Source organism: Haliotis rubra, unplaced genomic scaffold (genome assembly GCF_003918875.1).
Source record: "Haliotis rubra isolate DU_JTF1 unplaced genomic scaffold, ASM391887v1 Scf129, whole genome shotgun sequence".
Taxonomy (NCBI): domain Eukaryota; kingdom Metazoa; phylum Mollusca; class Gastropoda; order Lepetellida; family Haliotidae; genus Haliotis; species Haliotis rubra.
The window spans coordinates 4,983-26,687 of record NW_025765214.1 but is presented as its reverse complement, the minus strand read 5'-3'; the positions used below and the strand labels follow the sequence as shown (position 1 = coordinate 26,687).

The 21,705-nt window shown below is 41.0% G+C and overlaps 3 protein-coding genes across 3 annotated transcripts; all 3 read left to right on the top strand.

The window, feature by feature from the left end:
* Positions 1-2,526: 2,526 nt before the first annotated feature.
* LOC124266942 (apolipophorins-like) lies at positions 2,527-6,871 on the top strand (the record flags this gene model as incomplete). The annotated part of the gene is made up of 10 exons (XM_046701799.1): positions 2,527-2,704; positions 3,452-3,508; positions 3,665-3,825; positions 3,935-4,183; positions 4,362-4,713; positions 4,864-5,119; positions 5,273-5,438; positions 5,558-5,887; positions 5,998-6,519; positions 6,647-6,871. Coding segments are annotated over exons 1-10 (2,373 nt in total), but the record flags the coding sequence as incomplete, so codon positions are not given.
* A 3-nt stretch (positions 6,872-6,874) lies between these two features.
* Positions 6,875-12,712, top strand: LOC124266908. Its single transcript, XM_046701748.1, has 9 exons — positions 6,875-6,991; positions 7,108-7,290; positions 7,450-7,711; positions 7,865-8,012; positions 8,137-8,394; positions 8,512-8,784; positions 9,027-9,267; positions 9,390-9,603; positions 9,776-12,712. The coding sequence occupies exons 1-9, from the start codon at positions 6,942-6,944 to the stop codon at positions 12,656-12,658; spliced, it is 4,512 nt and encodes a 1,503-aa protein (XP_046557704.1). The 5' UTR covers positions 6,875-6,941; the 3' UTR covers positions 12,659-12,712.
* Positions 12,713-12,740: 28 nt separating this feature from the next.
* LOC124266907 lies at positions 12,741-21,505 on the top strand. The gene is made up of 11 exons (XM_046701747.1): positions 12,741-16,799; positions 16,994-17,332; positions 17,541-17,700; positions 17,810-17,994; positions 18,123-18,394; positions 18,535-18,682; positions 18,872-18,992; positions 19,103-19,329; positions 19,457-19,756; positions 20,809-20,871; positions 21,138-21,505. Exons 1-11 carry the CDS (start codon positions 12,846-12,848, stop codon positions 21,195-21,197), a joined length of 5,829 nt encoding a protein of 1,942 aa, XP_046557703.1. The 5' UTR covers positions 12,741-12,845; the 3' UTR covers positions 21,198-21,505.
* Positions 21,506-21,705: the final 200 nt, after the last annotated feature.

Here is a 21,705-nt window from a genome sequence, read left to right as displayed (position 1 = left end):
TTTCGTTGTGTCATTATTTTGAGGATTTCTTTCTATATGTACTTCTGTACACCGCAACCGTATCTATTGAAACACACACACACGCACACGCACACGCACACGCACACGCACACGCACACACACACACACACCACAGACAGAGAGATGCAGAGTGACAGCTTATTCCAGTGATAAACTGTATGACGAGAGGAATGACTACAGCCGTCCTGTTATCAACAATCCCGTTATCTCGCAGCTGTTACAGCCTGTTGTATCACAGCTCTTGAGGTACAATCGGTACGGTCGAGCAGTGAAAACTCTGTTTCAATGGGACTATTTTTCCTCGTTTCTTTGCTTTTTAATGTATATTTCAAGAGTGTATCACCCTAGACTGGACCAGACAGTCTGCAAACCAAACTGATATAACTTGTATGCGCTACGTGAGACATTAGGCTACAGTAACACGTAGTTAGGGTACAGTAACACCGTAATTATGGTACAGTAACACGTAGTTAGGGTACAGTAACACGTAATTAGGGTACAGTAAGACGTAATTAGGGTACAGTAACACGTAATTAGGGTACAGTAACACGTAATTAGGGTACAGTAACACGTAATTAGGGTACAGTAACACGTAATCAAGTCACTTAGCCTGACCACTTGATGCATTCAGGTGACCTTGAGACCTATCACAAACCGAATCCTTTGGGATGCTGTGTACAATATTAACAAAACGGGATTCAATTCACTACCAATGTATAACACATACTAGTATTTAATCAACATTTTAAAACAAACGGAAGACCAATGGTAGTATCCTCCAACATCAACCCTCGCACATGACAATATGCATTAGATACAGGCATGATATCTTCCATCCATATCTTATTGCTACACTGACACGATCTAGTTACGAAAGTTCAAAAGATATCTACCGATGCCATGTCGTTAGGACATTTACATTTCACTACAGAATGTGAGAACAACGTTTCTGCGAATTAATTAAAACCTAATTTCAAGATCACTTTCACGTTTAATCAATTTTTCTGTTATTGAATTTAATAAATGGATCAAACCTGACGCACAGATCGGGAGAGGGCCATCTAGGTACTTGGCATGCAAACGTGACATTTTGAACGCGAGTTCCGCAATAATTGTCATGTTTTCCTGAATCTTGTCAATTTCACATCTGTGTGAAAAGTGATAGACAATTCAGTGATATATATGATTTCATTACAATACTCAGAAACAATGTCAATTTGTTGGCTTGGATACGTCACAGGTTGGCAAAACCTCCCAAAACCCCTACAGCCCATAACCCCTACAGCTTATAACAACAAAGTTCATGGTCCAATGCACTGCTAGTCTCCTGCCTGTTACCTATTTCATACAATGGACCAGCCCAAACACTTAGAAATTAAGAGAATGATTCTAATGAGCAATAACCAAACTAAGACTTAAGGGATAATGGTTTTAATGGATGATAACAAAAATATTCTAAGAAAAGTTAAATAATATTGAACTTGAGGTTTAATTAACTTCATTAAATATCATAATGTCATAACATATTAAATGTTTTTATCTTATATTTTTCTACATATTATCAACCTCAAGCAAATTGGTTTTGCTATGTTCCATCCTGACGATCCCCATTTTATTTCACTTGTTATCTTGGTACCCCCCAAAAACGCGAAATCTGAAATAAATACACCACAAACTTCAGGAAACAAAATATGCAAGAAACATTTTGTGTGTTTGAGATATTGAGATGTGTGTAGGGAATATTCCATTTTTCGAGCACACCACTAGCCAATGCCAATGCATATGAGAAAAAAGTAATATATAGCCATACAGATGAAACATTTCCAAAGGAATGGAATAAACTGTCACATTTTCCTTTAATTTCTCTTCATCATCTGTTTCCCCCTTGGCTTCATCATTTGCATTTTACCAATCTTGTAAATCCAATATCCCCTACTTTTTAATTGTATATATGGACCTATTCAAAAAAGTTTCTAACAATCATTTTTCTTGATCATCATCATTATCATCATCGTTATAGACAGTAAAAGTTTTAAGCAAACCAAAATAATGTAAAATAGTCATATTCTTATATAAATTATTACATGAATCAGGGCATGTAGACCAGTTCTCAAATGTTCACAAACACGTACTGCTCTTTGCTCTTGTATCAGTGCTTCATGGCTCTTGAACTGATTGACTTCGCACTATGTAGGATTCAAATTCAATATACCATGATAACATACTTCAGCTTCTGGTGCAATCTACAGTGATAACACGCTCCAAAGTCCCAACCACTTGAGCTTCGTATTAAATGCTAATTGAAATCAGGGCCATGTTTTCGTGATTACCTGCCCCAAACCTGTATTATAATTAGCAGTATATGCGATGTACAGAACATGGGTTGCCGTATCGGCAATCTGTCAGGTTCAGTATGGATGAAAGTCCATCTCATCAACGCCTGTAATAGATTTCACCTTTGACCAACCCACTTCTGATACCTGTATATAATACCCAGCAGAGAGCATTGGCTTCAGAAACCACGACGAACGCTGTGACACACGTTCCATTACACTTCACGGTGTCAAGCAAGCAGCCACCATATAGCAACACGACTGCGGGAAGGGTCTCCCCCAAGAACCCAACACAATGTATTCAACAACAGCCTTTACGCTGTTAGCTCTGCTAGCAAGTGCTCTGGCAGGTAAGTCATTACATTCTTATTGTACAACTAAACTGGTACAGTGCCCGCAAGAGATACATACACTGTAAGGTATTTTCATATGTTAATTTGTTTGAACGAGGTAGGATTGGGGTCCCTTTGGGGCCATACAATCTGCTTAACAGAAGCACTGAGCTGACAAGTACCTTAGATGTGTAACTCTGCTGGTATTAATTTGAAATAACGGTAACCCAGGTTAAATACACAGGTGTAAATAAAATAAAGGCCGATTTTACAGATGTTCAGGAAAGGTGTTTCCGATGTTTGAACATGAGCTGTACACATATATGGCAAGACTGTAAGATAATTGAAGCTGCCTGATAATTTTCAAAACAATGCCCTCCGACAAAGTCGTCTGTAACACACATGATGGTCATGCAAAGCTTAACGGATTATTTTACAAGCTTATCTTTTTTTTAACAGTTACGTAATATCGCTTTCCTGATCAGATATTTGTCGATTGGCATAGGCATTAGCATAAGGCCTAAACGATGAAATCTATTACGCTTTATATTCGATTATAGGCTAGCTTTTCATTTATGATATTATCCATTTATTATATTACTATATCCAAGGTCACTAAAAATGAAACTCAAAAGAACGGTTTTTAAAGGTGTTGACTTTATATGATATCCAACCAACCAAGTTTTAAATAGTTTCAAATAACCAATTCTCAACACGAATCACTTCTCCATATAGTGATGACTAAATATGACATCTTTCTTCCAGGGCCAATCACCTACCAGTCACGCGACGAGACAACATCCTGCGCCAGACGATGCCGAGGTGAGTAAAGGACTCGGATTGTAGTGGCTGTTCATGTTGTCTTAATTCAAATCTCTATGGTAGAATGTGGCAAAAACATACTTACCATTGATACATGTATGTAGATAAAATTTTCATTTTCTTCATGAAATCAATTTTCTACATTGTTTGTATCAGACACGAACAAATTCAACTACGTCCCCGGAACTACCTATGAATTCGAGTACAATGTTCAGACCCATACATCCATGGAAGGAGCATCCAGTGATCAAGCGACTCTTGGTATTCGGGCAACAGCTGATATTGAGGTCCTGTCTAAGTGCGACATGGCTCTTAGGGTAGGTAACCCTACACACATTTATTAGGGCAATGTCCAAGATGAGGGACCTGTCAACCTGAAAGCGAAACGTTTTACTGTTGTGACATTTCACAAACAATCTGTTTCAGCTGCGCGACGTGAAGGTATACCAGTCTGATCCTTCAACCTCTACACCAATGAAGTACGCTGATGAGTCAGGGGAGTTCAGAAGGAACCTAGAACGATCGCCCCTCCGCTTTTCCTTCCAAGACGGCATAGTGGAAGAACTGTGTCCTACTGAGGGTGAAACAACATGGGCTCTCAACATCAAAAGAGGACTTCTCACTGCTGTCCAGAACAGTATGGATAACCTGGAAAAGAATCAGAGAGTAAAAGAGGTAAAACTAGGAAATAGGTATTTCTCCTTTTGCAAAACTTCAAGATGTATCTTTGTATACGATACATGTATTTCAATACATCTGCATAGCTCAGTTTTAAGTATTTCACCCGTTTGAAGACATCAAGATGGATATTTGTGTTCCATTCATGCATAACGTTGATCTCATATCTCTCCAGAATGACGTCACAGGGGAGTGCAACACCGACTACACGGTGACATCACGTGGCTGGTACTCTACAACTATTAAGAAGAGCAAGGATCTCCTTGGCTGCACTGATCGTAATGGCTACCACAGCTCAGTCCATGGCATGCAGTACAGGGTTCCTTCAGAGATCCAGTCGCTGCCCCTCATGAAGAGTACACACGAGTGTGAACAGGAACTGGACAAGAATGGACTCCTCAAGAGTGCGCTCATCCGGGAGACCCACACATTCAGGCCCTTTTCTAGGGCCACCAGCGGTGCCACCACCAAAGTCCTTCAGAGACTCAACTACAAGACTCAGAGATCTGGTGTTACCACAAGACAAGGTGAGCAGTAGAAAGATCTCACAGAGTTAGTTTTGAAAGTGTCACAAACAAAAGGCACGGGATTAATTGACTATAACACTCATCATTAGCATCATCATCATCTTAAATAAACGTTCCTAATTGTGTTTCTATCTGATTTACGTGCTTCAGATTATATTCGGAATCGGGCAGGACTTGTGTTTGAACATGCCTATGGCCCAGGAAACAAAGACCAACCAATGAGAGACGCTGAGAGTAAACTGCGAGAGATCTGTCAGAATACACGAGAGGATATCCGCCCGGACACACCACGCTTGTTTTCGGAGCTTGTCTACGTCATCAAAAACCTCAATGTTGATGACATTAGAAGGGTCTACGAGCAAGTTAAATCTGGAGCTATCTGCACTGACAACATAGAGAGGGTCAAGTTAGTATAAACAATTTGTATATCACTATCATAACCCATATTCTATTATCAGGTACACATATATTTCTTGGATAAAAATCTTATCAACAACAATCATTCATAAACATCTGTTTATCTAACTTTGACTAACCTTCAAATCTTGTTTCATTCTAGGAAGTTCTTCCTGGACACTATCCCGATGGCCAGCACAAGTGCATCTGTCACGTTCTTGAAAGACATTCTGCTGAAAAGAGAGGTCACTGGAGCACAGGCAACCATGTGGATCACATCCCTGTCTCTCATCCACTACCCCACCATGGAGATGTTGCAGGAAGTAAAGGTGAGCTCATCACAAACATCACAAAAAAGTACAATGATTGTGTTCACCCTCAATCAAAACAGTGAAAATAACCATCTCATGATGAACTATATAAAAACTCTGAATGTATATATTTGTAGGCACTTCTTGACACCCCTCAGTACAGCAAGGCTGCCATGCTTCCAATCTCCACTATGGTCAATAACTATTGCAACCATCACGAAGACTGTTCTGTGGAATCCACGATCACAAATATCATCTCTACCATGGAGAAGACCATTGGTTATGGCTGCTACATCAGAGATTCTAATCTGGAGACGAGTCTTGTGGCCCTTCGTGCTCTCGGAAATGCAGGCCATCTGGACAGATTGACCACTACAATTAGCAGCTGCTTCAACAAACAATCCAACCCCACGGAGGTCCGAGTAGCTGCCATCCAGGCCTACAGAAGGCTGCCCTGTACTGCCGATGTGAGTTATAGATATATTTTCAAAACTCAATGATTCGTATTTTTTTTTACATTTAAATGTCATATGATATCCTATACAATTGTAATGTCTGAACATGTGTTTCATTTCAGAGAAGCAACGTTATGACCATCTACCAAGATTCCGATGAGGATGCGGAGCTGAGAATTGCAGCCTACTTGGCTGTAATGCAGTGTCCATCTGAAGATGTCTTCAGCAGAATCCAAGCGTCTCTCGAGTCGGAGAAAGTTAATCAAGTTGGATCCTTTGTCTGGTCTCATCTAACCAACCTGATGGAAACATCTAGTCCACAGAAGCAGACCATCAGACGAATCCTCGAGGACAAAACCCTTGGAAGGAATTTCGACCTCTCAACACTCAAGTATTCACGCAACTATGAAGGTTCTCTATTCCTGGAGAAATTCAACACTGGCGCCATGCTCGAGAGTAATATCATCTTTTCAGATAAATCCTTCTTTCCTCGTTCTGCTATGCTCAACATGACAGTGGATCTCTTTGGGAACTCTCTCAATCTTTTGGAGCTTGGTGGACGCATGGAAGGAGTGGAGTATCTCATTGAGAACTACCTTGGCCCTTACAGCTACTTTGGAGGAAAGGCAGCCAAGAAACCAAAGGTACTTTTACATTTCAATCAATCATTTGTTTCGCTAAGGGCGCACACATATACACACCTTTGTGTAAAGAACCTATATGTCTACATGTATGCATGTGTTTCAAACCTCAATTTGCTGCTTGTTTCAGAGTACTGTCAACCTTGATCACCTAAGAGGAGACTTATACATGAGGATCTTTGGCAATGAAATGTACTATGACCATTTCAAAGGCGTAGATCCATTGGCATCCATCAAGAACTTCAACTTTCTGGACTTCCTTATCAAGATGTCCAAGAAGCAAGATTACTCCTTCACTCAGAGTATGATGATCCTGGACAGTAGCATGATTATCCCTACCAGCTCCGGTCTCCCCCCTCAATCTCACTGTAAACGGAACAGCCACCATCGACCTCCAGGCCTCTGGTCAAGTGGACCTCCGTAAAATGACAACTTCACCAAGCAGTCTCCTCATTGATGGACACATCAAGCCAAGGTAAATTTTCAGTACTCAATTCTTTTTGAGGAAAAAGACCAATGTCGTCACACATTCAATGCATATGTACTTGATATTATCAATTTGCTTGAATCCGGACCTATGACCTTTTTCAGTGGAGCTATCAAGATTGTTGGAACAATGAGCATGGATGCCTTTGTCACCAAAACCGGCCTTCGAGTTGTCAATACCTGGCATTCCAGCACTGCATTGAAAGGGCGTGTAGAACTCAGCCGGGGAAAGATTCTTAGTGCAGACATTGACTTTCCACAACAGAAAATGGAAATCCTTGATGTCAAGTAAGCATTTTTAACTTTCAGTCCCTTAATACAAATACATATATACATAATACAAAGTGTGGTGTTGTTGACAGTACATGCTTCTCCATTCACAACACATATGCAATTAATCAAACAATGATATTAATAAAGATTAACATTATCTTTCATATGTTACAGCACAGAGTTCTTCAGCATTCATGGTGATCAGGAGAAGAAACAAGACTTGGTCACAGACAATCGAAAGAGACTGGAACTGTGCACAGGGGCCAGACTTGCCACAATCACTGGCCTTGAGCTCTGTAATGAATTCCAGTGGTCTAATGCTTCCATGGTAGATGCTGCTCCATACTTCCCCTTCACAGGGCCCTTCTCTCAAAGCCTTGTTCTTTACAAGAGGGACACACACACTGGCTACAAACTCATGGCTAAACAATCAACGGTCAGTATGTAGATTCATACAGTTAGCCTTTCAAAACACTCACATGCTTCCACGTTTCGGGTCGTTTCTGAGTTTGTAGTTATGATGTACATTTTTAGAAACTATTGAATTCACTGAGATAGTATTTTATAATTGTTTCTTTTTCTTTTTCAGAATCAGTATTCCACTGTTGCTCAGATAGCTCTGAACACACCTGGATCCAGAACTGATCGATCTTTGGCTTTCGACTTTCTTCTAAATAGGAAAACCAAAGACCTTGAAATCAACCTGGCGTCCCCATGGAAGAAGGCAGCATTCAAAGGTGTGTTACTTGGATGGGTTTATCTCTCTGTGTTGTTGTTTGTTGCTGCAGTAGTTTGAAGAAACATAAAATCTTGTCATAACATACTAAGATTGAAAGTAAAACTATTCATGTCACTTTACAGGATCGATGGCATATGAAAGTAAGAATATCGGCATGAAGGGCAATCTGATTGTCGATGAATCGAGAGAATATGGCATCATCAGCGAAGTTGGTATCAAGAAAGTAAGGACATTTGTGACCTACATGCCCCGCCTGGAGATCAGACGCCCAGGAGCCAAAGTTATCCTACTCAGTGGAACAGTAGAGGCTGAAGCACTTAAGAGAGCAAGTGCTGAATTAACCCTCAATGGAGTAACACCACATGCAATCAGCTTTAGATGTAAGTACAATTTTCAAAGCAGACAACTTTCCACAAGAACCATGGCCTTAATCTATACAAAGTACCACAACTAAAGACCATGTTTCATGTTTCTTAGACCTAACTTTACTCTTGCAGCTGCCTTACTGAACTCGAAAATTGAGAAGAGTGTGATGGGTACCTTCAGCCTTGCTCCAAAGCAGGACTACTTTCTCGAGGCTGGTTTGGTGTACCAGAACAGTGGCAGGAAGAAGTCCATCATCAAAGTCATCCCAACATTAACAGTCAAGACCCCCAAACTTCAACTCGTCTCTCTCTCTGGATCAGGAGACTATAAAGAGGGCAAATCACTCAAGGGTGGTGTCTCTCTGGATGTACACAAGGTCTTGGACAAACCAATCACTCTGAAATGTAAGTATTACGGAAACTTAAGTTAGGAATGGCTAGGAATGCAAACAATTTACAATCACAACACGTTTATATAAGAAATTCACTCTTCACCAGGTAACCTTAAGTTTCAATGACTTGTCAGTTTGTTGTTGCAAATTATTATATTTCAAATAACAACATATTGAACACAGTACCAAATGTTGTTTCAAAAAAACATCATATCACTTATGAATGTATTCAACGGCCATGTATGTCCAAATCAGGTGACATCAAGAAGACAGGTGGTTCTAAGAACAAGTACAGCGGAAGTGTAACACTTTCTTCCCGTTTCCTGGTCACCAAGCTTAGTGGCAACGTACAGACCAAGACGAGCACAGTCAGCACCTTTTTAACTCTCGACTACAATCTGCCTAAGATCCGAAGTATCAAAAAGGACAAGATCACATTCAGCTCTAAATACACTGATCGTAGCACCAAGTCCCTCTGGAACTACCAGCTGAACACGTAAGTAAACATTCATACATCAAATTCTTATTCACCGAACCGGTATCACAACCCTAGTAATAGTAAATGCTACTTTGTAAAATCAGGTGTCATGTGTGTACACAGGATAATGTTTTTTACAGAAACTTCGAAGACAAGAGATTCCCTGAGGTCAATTTCTTCACGGATCTTGACTTCTCTCACAACAACAAACACACAGAAGCTGGTGCAACATTCCGATATGGACCTAAATCCAAAGATTCCTCCCGCCAGATCACAGGCTATGCTCTTGTTAACCATGACGTTGGGTCCAAAGCCAAAGTTGACTACACAATGAAAACTACTGTGGGACCACTGGTGAGCCATTTGATCGTACCTAACATAGCTATAAGGTCGCACACATAACTAAGAATCAACTACACTTAACAAATAATGGTACATTGTATCATTGTTATAAACCATACATATTCATCACCTACATAACAATTTCTTCAGGTTTACTTCATGGTTGCATTCATTATTGTTTCAGGATGTGAAACTGAGCCTGAAAGGAAAGCATATCCAAGACAGTCGCAATCTGAATTCCACCATGACATTTGGCTATGGCAAAGGAAAAACAATTGATGCTGCTCTCAATCTGAGAAATAGTGGAAAGAAGACACTGAATCTTTTGGGTGAAGCAAGGCTTTCTTATCCAGGCAAAGAACTCCATCTGAAGACTGATCTAATCCAGTCCAAGAAAGACTACACACACTCCATGACCTTCTTCATGGACAAAGAAAAATCTACTATGGTAACAACCTACAAAAGACAGAGAGATGCAGCCCACCAGGTGAAATCTGACATCAAGCTACATTACATCCAGCCAATCCAACTGACTGCCTCCACTAACCTGAACAACAAGGACCTCAAGCTTTCTGCACAGGCCGATTATGCTGGTGAGGTTTATGGAATCAACACAGGCTATAAATACTCCAAGACTCCAAGTGCCAAGTGGAGCATGGACATTACATACCCCACAAGACATGTCATTCTCCAGGTCGAGGGTGGAAGGCGAGGTGTCACATACGAGGGCTCTGCTGATGCTAAGTGGGATGCTGACAAGGACATTTCCAGGAGATTCCTCCTCACAGGAAAACTCAACCTCAAGTCATCTGGCAACTTTGCTTCCACTGTTGCAATGAAATACCCAACCAGAGATGTGGAGTTCAATATCAAACATGCTAGTGGCCAACAGTATACTACACGTGCTGATGTCTCTTGGGACACTGACAAGAAGATCAAAGTAGACACATCCTTCAAAAAGGTCCAAACACGAAATGGTCAGTCACTTGATGGTTCTGTGAGAGTGAAGACCCCGTTTGAAGGATATGAAGATCTAATGGCCCAGGCCAGTAGTGACAACAATGACAAGAAATATGGCTCTTCAATGCAACTCTCCTGGGGTGGAAAGAAAAATCAGATCTCTTCTGCTGTCAGCATGAAGAAACCCTTCTCTGTAAGAAACCTTGACCTGACTATCACAGGAACATCCCCTTTCAAAGGATACAGAAGGTTCAGCACCGAAATAGATCACAGAATGACAACTTCTCTTAACACCATCATTAAGGGAAGCTTAGAGGGAAAGAATGCCAAGCTCATTTTGACTGGGGAGAACCGATGCACTGACCAGAAAAGGGACATTGAGGGTACCGTGAATTTCAAGTCCAACTTCAAGGGAATGCGAGCTGTTAATCTACGTCTTTCTCACAATGATGATTTCAGAAAGTTTGTGACTGACATTGCTCTGGATGTCAATGGCGATCAATACACCTATGATTTGGATATGGACCATGCAAGATCTGGATGGCAGTTCCAAAACACCGGTAAGCTCACACTCTCTTCTCCAAGCTACCGGTTCACCAACAACTGGCAACACAGGAATACTCACAATGACGTGAAAAGTACAATGACAACCGAATGGGGCAGGGGCCGACGCATCTTTGTCAACATATTTGGAAACCATGCTTCAACCACCAGAACAAAGGCCTTGGGAGGAGTAACCATTGAAACTCCATGGAAACCAATCCGCAGTCTTGACATCAACCTTGACCATGAACACGGAAGAGGTTTTATCCGCCACTCGTCTAACATCAAGCAAGGAGAGGATATTATTGGGTCAGCAGGAATCAACTACATTAGATCTGATGGGCAAACAGAGTCGGACTTTACACTGGCATCACCTGTGACCGACCTCAAAGGGAAGATAAGTGCTCGCTATCTTACTTATCCACTTTCAGGACATGCTGAATTAGAATGGTCTCCATATAACAAAATGTCGCTTGATGGTTCCTTTGCTGCTCCATCTAAAGAGAATATTGAAACAAGTCTACGGATGACAAGTCCTTTTGAAAACTTCAGAGACATTGTCTTGAAGGCATCTCATAAGAGGGAAGGATCTGATTTGATATCAAGAGGAAGTTTCAGCTATGACATCAGAAAGGCCTTTGAATTTGAAGCACACATTACTCCTGACACCCTGAACAATTATCGGGCAACACTGAAGACGCCTTTTGATGACTACAAATCTTTTGAGGCAGCACTTTCATACGATGGTGGCAGGAGAAACTTCATGAGCAAAGCTAACTTTGCTATCACTCCTGTTTTGGGAAACTTTGCTGGGATCTTGAACTGGAACCTCGACGACATGAATGGAAAGATGAGGATAGATACTCCATTCCCTGACTATCAGTACGTGCAGGTGTTTGCCAGCAGTGAACTTACAGGCAAGGGGAGACGCTCACACATTGAAACAGAATACTATCCAAGGAAAACTGTTAGCCTTGATGCTGTCTATGCATTTGGAACCCCCATTATCATGGACGTCACCATCAAGACTCCATTTGAAAACATGGAACACATGAGTGCATCCCTAAAACATGCTCTCAGAAGACGCTCTCTACAAACACATGCTGATGTTACGTTTGCGTCTGACAGCAACTTGGCTGGCGATCTGAAACTGAACTGGGCAAAGGGATATGATGGCAGTCTGGTCATCACCACACCTTTCCATGGTTATGAAATCAACAAGCTATCTGTCAGACATGAGGGCACTTGGGATGATTTCAAGAGTCACGGAGAAATTCAAATGACAAGGAAAACTGGAGAAGTCGACCTTGATTTCCGTCATGGCTTTAGATCAACTGGGACATTCACACTCAAGACACCATTTAATGGCATGGAAGAAACTAAAGTTTCACTTAACAAACGTGGCCTTTGGAATAACATACGAGGCGGTATCATCATCACCTATGGAAGAGATCAAACAATTGACATCTCTGGCCAGAACAGATTTTCTAATGGACGCCTGGACACAACACTTCTTGTCAAATCCCCCCTTTTCGGAGAACATCAAATTTGGCATAGATCATGATGGCCAACTAAGAAGCTTCTCAACTAAGGTATCTGGAGCTGTTGGATCACGACAATCCTTCAACTCAGAATCAGCATTCACTTTCAGGTATCCATTGATAGATGTATCTACCAACTTTGCCTTCACAAGAGATTGGAGGAGCAGAAACATTGGACTCAAGCTTCACAAAGAAGGCTACATTAGTGACATGAACGCCAAAGCAACTGGAATTCTGGACAGTGAACAAGTTGATGTGTCCTTTATACTTAAGACTGATGGCAAATATGAAGGATCTCTCACCATGCAGACACCATTTGAAGACTACAAAGATATTGGACTCTCTCTTCAACATTCTGGAAACGTGCAGAGGTTTACAAGTCAAGGCACTATCAGGTACATGGATGGCAAGTCTCTGGAGGGCACCCTGACTTTCTGGCAATCTGGCCTGGCTCATATTGATACCAAAGCAGAAATCAAGACTCCCTTCCTGGGATATGAATCTTCCCTTCTCAAATACCGCCATTCAATGGATGATTCTCAAATGACATCAAATGCTCTCGTTCTCTATGGACGTGGACAACGAATTACATCTGATCTTAATATCCAAACATCACCTAAGATCAGCTTTGATCTAACTGTTCAAACACCCTACGACAGATTCCAAAACAATAAACTTATGTTTACTCATTCTGGGCCTATTGTCAGCTGCACAAGTCATGCGGAAATGGAAATCCTGGGCAATACAGTCACTGCAGATTCATCATTTGAACACGGAACGTCCACCAGAGCCAGTCTCGCCATCATCACTAACATCGAGGGTATGGAAGTGGTCAAGGCATCTCTCAACAAGGAGGGAAGCAGCGAGAACTTTAGAGGTACTGCTTCAGCCTCCCTGAAGGATTCCACCATTCAAGCCGATGTCACAGGTAGAATTGCACAAGACATCAGAGGAAGCCTTTCTCTTAGAACCCCCTTCAGTGACTTTAGAGACACAGCCATTGTCATTGAACACACAGGCAACTGGAATGATTTTAATAGCGAAGGAATGCTCCGTTACATGGATGGCAAAACAATTGAGGGTAAAATTAAGTTCTTCAATAATGGATACAGGCAGATAAAAACAAGTGCCGAGCTGAAGACACCCTTCACTTCCTATGAAATGATGACCGTCGAATATGGACATGATTCCAGGAGCAATTACTTTAAATCCAACTCAGCAGTCACCTATGGCAACGGACAGAGGATTACATCAGACATCTCCGCAGATACAGCCAGAGATATCAATGTAAATGCTGTGATCAAAACTCCCTTCAGGGACTTCGAACTTAGTAGAGCAATCTTCACTTCCACTGGCCCTCTCAGAAATATGAAAAACAATGCAGAACTTGAGTTTGCCAAGACCAGACTAACTGCACAGACCAACTTTGCAAACATAGGATCAACAAAAGGTGATCTCGTTATCACAACAAACATTCCTGGTTATGAAAGTATGAAAGGTTCCATTGGAGTGGAAGGGGATCTCACTGATCTGAAATCTACAGCACTTCTTAACATTAAAGATTCTACACTTGAAGTAGATCTCAGTGCAAGTTTGAAGAACAGAATCATGGCATCTGTGACGATCAGGAGTCCTTTCCAGAACTTCAGAAATGTGGGAGGCTTCATTGAGCACTCAGGATCGTTATCACGATTTAATACTGAAGGAAATCTTCGCTACATGGATGGAAAAGTTGTTGAAGGCAAAGTCGTCTTCTTAAAATCTGGACTGACACATATTCAAGCTAGCGCAGAACTCAAAACACCTTTCCAAGGATATGAAAGTCAATCTGCAGAGTACAAACATTCACTGAAGAATGGCCGTCTTAGCTCCACCATGGATGTCAACTATGGTCAGCGTCAACAAGTACTGATGACTGTAAATGGCATGATGTCACCAACAATAGACATTAGTGCTACACTGAGAACTCCTTTCAGAAGCTTCGAAACCAGCAGAATCATCTTCACCCACGATGGGCCTATTGGCAACTGCAGGAGTCACCTGGAACTGCAAGCTATTGGGAAGACACTCACTGCAGATTTGGACTGCCAAACTGGTAGTTCTATGAGCGGTAACCTGAATGTAGTCAGCAACATTGAAGGATTGGAGAGCATGAGGGTATCTTACAGTAAGGAAGGGGATATCAATAATCTCAAAGCTAAAGGATCCATTGGAATCAGACAGGAAACATTAGAAGCATCTCTAAACAATGTCTTCAGTTCAAGGCGACTCTTGACTGACTTATCCATCAGAAATCCATACACAGAAGATATTGTTGCACGTGTAGATTTCAGTGGGAGACCAACCAACTTCAAAAATCAGATTTCAGCCAGCATGGGCACTGGTGGTTCCATCTCCTCAGACTCATCCTTCCGGCTTAGAAATGGGGATATTGATATCAGCTCAGGATTTAACTTCAATCTGGCGGGACTTGGACAGACAGGAAATATCAAATTCCACAAAGAAGGAGAACTTAAGAATATGAAAATGAGTATCAATGGTGATTACAACCAGAGGAAAGCAAGTGTGAAAGCCGAGTTCAGAGCACTGGACGACATCCATGGTCAGGTCAAAATCGCAACACCATTCAGACCATACAGAAACCTTGGCTTCTCTTTTGACCATTCTGGTACATGGACTCGTTTTACTTCTCAAAGTATGGTCCAGTTCATGGATAGGAGAAAGATCACTGCAAAAATCAACCATTTCAGTCATGACCTTGATCGTCTAGAAAGTAGCTTAGAAATTACTACACCTTTCCAAGGCTACGAGTTCACAAAAGCTGAGATTGATCATGCTGCAACAACTAATGGAATCAACTGTAATGCTGCTGTACAGTATGCACAAGGACAGAAAGTTACAGGAGAACTCCATGCTACAATTTCGCCAAAGTATGACGTGGAAGTCAAACTGACTACACCTTTCAGACAATATGAGGTTCTCTCTGCATCCACATCATTTGAGCATGGAACTGACAGATACAATCTAGAGAGCAAACTGAATGCTGGAAATGGCAATCACTTTGGTCTTGAATCAACTGCTGACATGTCTACCACGCCCTACACGGCAGTTGCACGTATCTCAACACCATTTGAAAACTTTGATTCTGCTGAAATCTCTTTGACACATGCTGGTGAACTACGGAAGTTCAGGTCCACAGGGACAATACAAACTCCAATGACCGGTACTCACACAGGTGAAGCGTCTTTCGGTTACACATCCCTCTCAGAAATGGAAGGTTTAATATCTCTTTCTGATAACATCAAGTTGGCTTTACACAACACCAACAGAAACCAGAAATACCAATCTCACATTGAGGCTACATGGAGTCCCACAGACAGAATAGCTTTTGATGGATCCTACCAATTCCTTGATCTGTACAGTGAGAAAGAACTGACAACAGATCTGACCCTGGTTACACCATTTGAAGCTGCCAAATTGACTGCTCTAAGGTTTGAACATCATCAAGGATCGGATAAATATACAGAGAAGCTGGAAGCTGATTACAATGGTGACAATATTCTGGATATGGACATGGAGATCTCCCGAGGTTCAAGGGAGCAGGGAACATTCACAATGAGGAAACCAAGGCCAATGCAGCTGACTCTTTCAGGGGAAATGGCTGATGAGAACATTGATGGAGAGATGTTTGTCAACTGGGACAGAGATGAACCCGAGAGCAACATCCGAATCCAGACCACACTGACAGACAGGAGCAGACAGTCCCTGCTGAACAAAGACCTGACACTCAAGTTTATTCATCCCACCCGCACTGTTGGTATCATCGGAAATGTCCTCAGTTCACAGCTCCAAACAAAGAGTCGTGGAGAATTCATCTGGAATGAAGATGCAGGACACAAACTTTTCTATGATGTGGATGTTAAGGACCGTAGCCGCCGTAACAGCAAGATGTATGATGGCACCTTCAAAGTGGGATCCCCACTGAGAAGTCTCCAAATGGATGGGTCTTACAGTCAGACAGGTGCAAGCAAAACTCTGGATGGAGCCTTCTCCTGGGATGCAGACCGAGATGACACAAAGAAGATTGGCATGAAAGCTGTCTTCACACCTGGTGACAAGAATAAGCAGGCTGATCTCTCTCTCAGACTTCCTTCTATTGGAAAGGTAGGAACTCAACACAATATTTACTGTAAAGTTTATGCAAACATGATGTTTTGAGCTCATTACCAAGACAAAATGTCGCGGCGTAAAACTAAACTCACTCACTAAACTCAACAAAATGTCATGATGAATAATACCCTTTAATGCTCTGTACACACAATTAGAACAAAAACATAACGGTTGTCAATGATCTTCAGAACATCCAGATCGACACAGAAATGCTGCTGAATGATGGCAGGACAGTCTTCAATGGAAAAACACAACTGTCCTACTCCAGTGACTCCCGAAAGACCCTGACACTTACATCTCGACTGGATGATATTTCCTATGGATGGGGTAACACCAACTACAGTCTTGTGGTTGGCGTAAGCCACCCATATACAGATGTGGACGTCAAACTTACATCCCACATCGGCAGCTCCAGCGAGAAAGTATCTGCTGGAACTGGAATCACCTACCTAACAGCCAGAAGGGAAAGACAGAACTTTGCTCTCAGAGGCGAGATCAACAAACTGAGAAAGCAGATACAGCTGCAGGTGAGAAGCCTTACTGTTCAGAGTATCCTCAAAGCTTAAAATCATTAGCCATTAGGATCACATGATAGATATGATGTCTCAATATATACGTCATTAGTATTAACATTTATCTCATAATCAAATCTAAAGATGAAGTAATAATTACAAATTCATGACAAAGATGTTATCAAGTATTTGATAGCAAGTAATATAATTCCCACTTTTATAGATGGAGACCCCAATCAAGAACATGGACCTCTCTGGTGAGATGGAGGAAACTCCTTTCAAGCTGAAGATCAGGAACATGTATGGAGACAAGATTGTCCAAGCACACCTTACTGTTGACACCGAAAGGAGAATGGTGGATTTCCAAACTAACTATGACCTAGGTAGGATCTGCAATATCCTCCTTCCTTTCAAATCTATTTATATATGATGAACATTTCATCAAATTTAAAGGCCAAAATAGCACTGTAACAGAAACATATTCTACTTCAGACAACCCTGGAAAGACACTGAACATGAATGCCAGATACGTCAATTCAAGCGCCATGCAGGCTGAGGTTTATCATCAGGACAATTCTCGTCGACTTTCTGACAGTCTGCTTGCTCTCAGACTCAACACATCCCGTCTTCTCCATACCAGGATATCCTGGAGGCCACAGATGATCGCTGATGTTCAGGTATTAAATGCTGAAGAACATATGTAATTAGTGTACAAATTGAAATGTTTGAAAATCAAAACTCGTCACAAGAAAACTTTCCACATTTAATATACCATTTTGTAAATGAGTACTCTTGTGTTTTAAAGGGATACTTGACCAAGACAGTGGAGACATATGGGCAAGATACCAAGGCCTCTTTCCACTCTGTATACGAGTCTGTGGGACAGGAATTGTCCGGCAAGTACCACCGGATTGCACAAGTCGCCAAAAAGGAACTGTCTCCTTACCTAACCATGTTGGAATCAGAGATGGCTTCCATAGAGAGACAGTTGGACTCTATCAGGAGGGATATCAAGCGCATGTACAACCGTAATGACTTCTACATAGCAGCAATGGGAGATTACTTCAGTCAGACATTGTAAGTCGACCAGCGGTTTCATTTATATCTATAGTGGGATCAATTTAGGGTCATATTTGGAATATAGCATTGTCTAAAGCTAACAACGCGAAAAAGACATTGCACACTTTGATAACCATGAGCAAATTTCTTTGCTTCAGCGAAGCATACAAGGACCTTGTGACTTCGACAAAGGAAGTGTTTGCTTCCACAAATCAGAAACTGGCTGAATACATGCAGGAGATGACAAACTTCCCCATCGGACAAAAATATCAGGCCATTGTTGCTGAAACCCTCGCCAACTTTAAGGTTTGTGTCTCTTACAAACTTACATTTTTCATGAACTCCTGGTGTGATCCCTTATTTTCAGGGATCCATTCAAATGGGTATCGTGACTATTTTCCTTTTTACATAAAGAGATCTGTTTTGACAGATCATCGAGACTGATTACTTTGGCGTTGATATGTTATGTTTAAAATATTTCATTTCTCAATGTAGCGTGGTGTGGATGAGCTTGTTGGAATGACCGTGGTGATGATCTCAGGACTGGATGAACAGCTGCAGAGTATGAGGAACACTTATCATCATCATTACAACAACCTGCAGAATTCGATTACAGGTAATTTATTTCAACTTATTGTGAATGTTTGATTTTTGCTTCCGAAATCAATGTACAAATCACCACCATCATGACAATTTAATTTTTACCTTATACTGCATCTTTCACAGAGCTGAAGAACCATCCTCGATTGGCGACTGTCAGGCTTCAGCTTGCTGACACCTACCAGCAATACCTCAACGCCATTACCAACAAAGTACAGGACCTTAACATCCCCAGCAAGTACAGCGCAATTGTAGAGCACACACAGAAGATGATGACCTCCCGCCTAGGAGACATCATGAAGAGGGACGACCTCCAACATCTGCTTTCCCTCACAAACGGTGCTTACCAAGAGGTCAGTCCAAATGTTATGTCCAAGATTGTTTTTTATGTAGTGCAAGGCAATCTATCTTTTCAATTTATCAGTCTGCCAACACAATTTGTGAATGCAACAGCTTCAATGAACTATCACTGGTTTACAGGGTGTGTGGGCATACAACTACTGGCAAGTAGAGGAGAACCTCAAGCAGCACCTGCAGAGCATCTATGAGATCATCAAGGAGATGATTGAGGAGGAGGTTCAGAAATACAGGGAACAATTGGTCTTTCTGGAAAAGTCCAAGGTCACAGTTTGGGATCCTGAACATGGAGAGATCCAGATAGACTTATACCTGCCTATTCCACTTCAATCTCTGGACACACTTCCAGAAATTCAGACGTATGTTCAAAGGGCAAAGACTGCAATCAACACATACATTCCAGACAAGGCAACGTACCAGAGAGTAAGTTTGTTTTGGGGTTTTTTTGGTTTTTAATTGTTTTAATTTATTTTATTTTTCATGAAACCCAAGTCTTCCATCATAAACGGTCCTTACATAATGACATATACAAATACATGAAACATAATCAGATATCCAACATACCAGGATGTAACATAGTTAGACCAGTGAAATATCAGCCTGTATAGGGTGTTGCATGCAATGCCACATCCAACATATCATGTTTTACATAGCGCAACATGCAGCATAGAGTGATGTATATAGCGTCATATCAGACATAGCATATTGTATATGGGGTACCATCCAACATACGCTGTATATTGCGCAACATCCAACATAAGTTGTATATAGTGTCATATCCGAAATGTCGTAATGTATACAGCATATCATACGACCTATTATGTTGTATATAGCACCATATCCGACATATCATATTGAATATAGGGCCACATCTGATGTTTCCTGCTGTATATTGCGTCACATCCATCATATCGTATTGTATATTGCGGCACCTCCGACATATCATGCTGTATATAGCGCAGTACCAAGCATACAATGTTGTATATAGCGCCATATCAGACATATCGTATTGTATATGGAGTCATATCCGACATATGTTGTACATAGCGCTACATATAGCGTCATATCCGACATGCCACGCTGTATATAGCATCACATACGACATGTCATATTGTTTAAAGCACCACATCTGACATATCATGCTGTATATTGCATCACATCCCTTCTATCTCATTGTATATTGCATCACATCTGATCTATCATGTTGTATAATGCATACTCCTCTGACATATTATGTTGTATATAGCGCCACATCCAACATACCATGTTATACATAGAGCCACATTTACAGAGAGTACGTTACCTAGCCTATATGTACACCGGTGGGTTTTTTCTACAATTATATTCAACGGTGAAGGGTATTACCAAATGTTTGGTGTATATAGTACCCGGGCATATAACTTTGGCATGAACGTTTCACTCATTCTTGAACCCGTCCATTGTGTTATAACACAAGATTCTTTCCCTATTTTCAGTACATCCCAACATCATTGTGGCAGACACCCAATGCTACAACGAGGATCAATCGTGAAATGAAAGTAAGTAGCACAATATGTTTATGATGCACCCTGCACTTTGCGTCTCTTTTTTAATATCTTTAATTGTATTTTCAATTAGCACGTGTGTTTAGTCATTTTGTTTATAAGCTATATGATTGTTCATCGTGTGAGAAAATGAAGAATGAATAAAGAAGTCCTAAAGTAGATGATGTAATACAAATCTATACAAATCAAGTCACTCAAAAATAGTTCAAGTACAATGAAACATCTAACATGCATCTTTTCAATACTTTCATCTTTTGCAGACCTTGCCAAACGCCTCTCAGAGACGTCCCTTGAGAAGGTACAACGCCATCCGTCTCTAAGACCACAGCCTTCCAACACCCATTGAACCCCTTACAGAAAAATGATCTAGACAATGTATTGACTATTTATAGTACCAAACGTTTTATGTAAGATCAATGTTACTTGTAAACTGTACTGAACAAATGATAGAAGACAAACTATTTGAATATTTAGTAGTGAAAAATATGTCTATTATGTTTGCTTGTAAACGAACACTTCCATTATGTGGAATGTGTGGTGTCTTTTGTTCAGTATATGTTACAGATAAGGTAACAAGTAGCATGTAACAAATTCCTTCCCAGTCCAAGAATAAATATTTGCATTCAAAGTGTTTCCTGTTGTATGCTATGGTGTTACACCTTTACTTTCGCTGATGGAATTATCGGATTTTTCACGTCTGCATTCGTCACATACTAAGAAATGACACTGGCATGGTATCCTCTGGTCATCTGTTAATGATGTGACAACTGTTTGATGTCATTAAACTGACACTTTCTACTTGAGGCAAGTAGTACATTGTCGTACTCA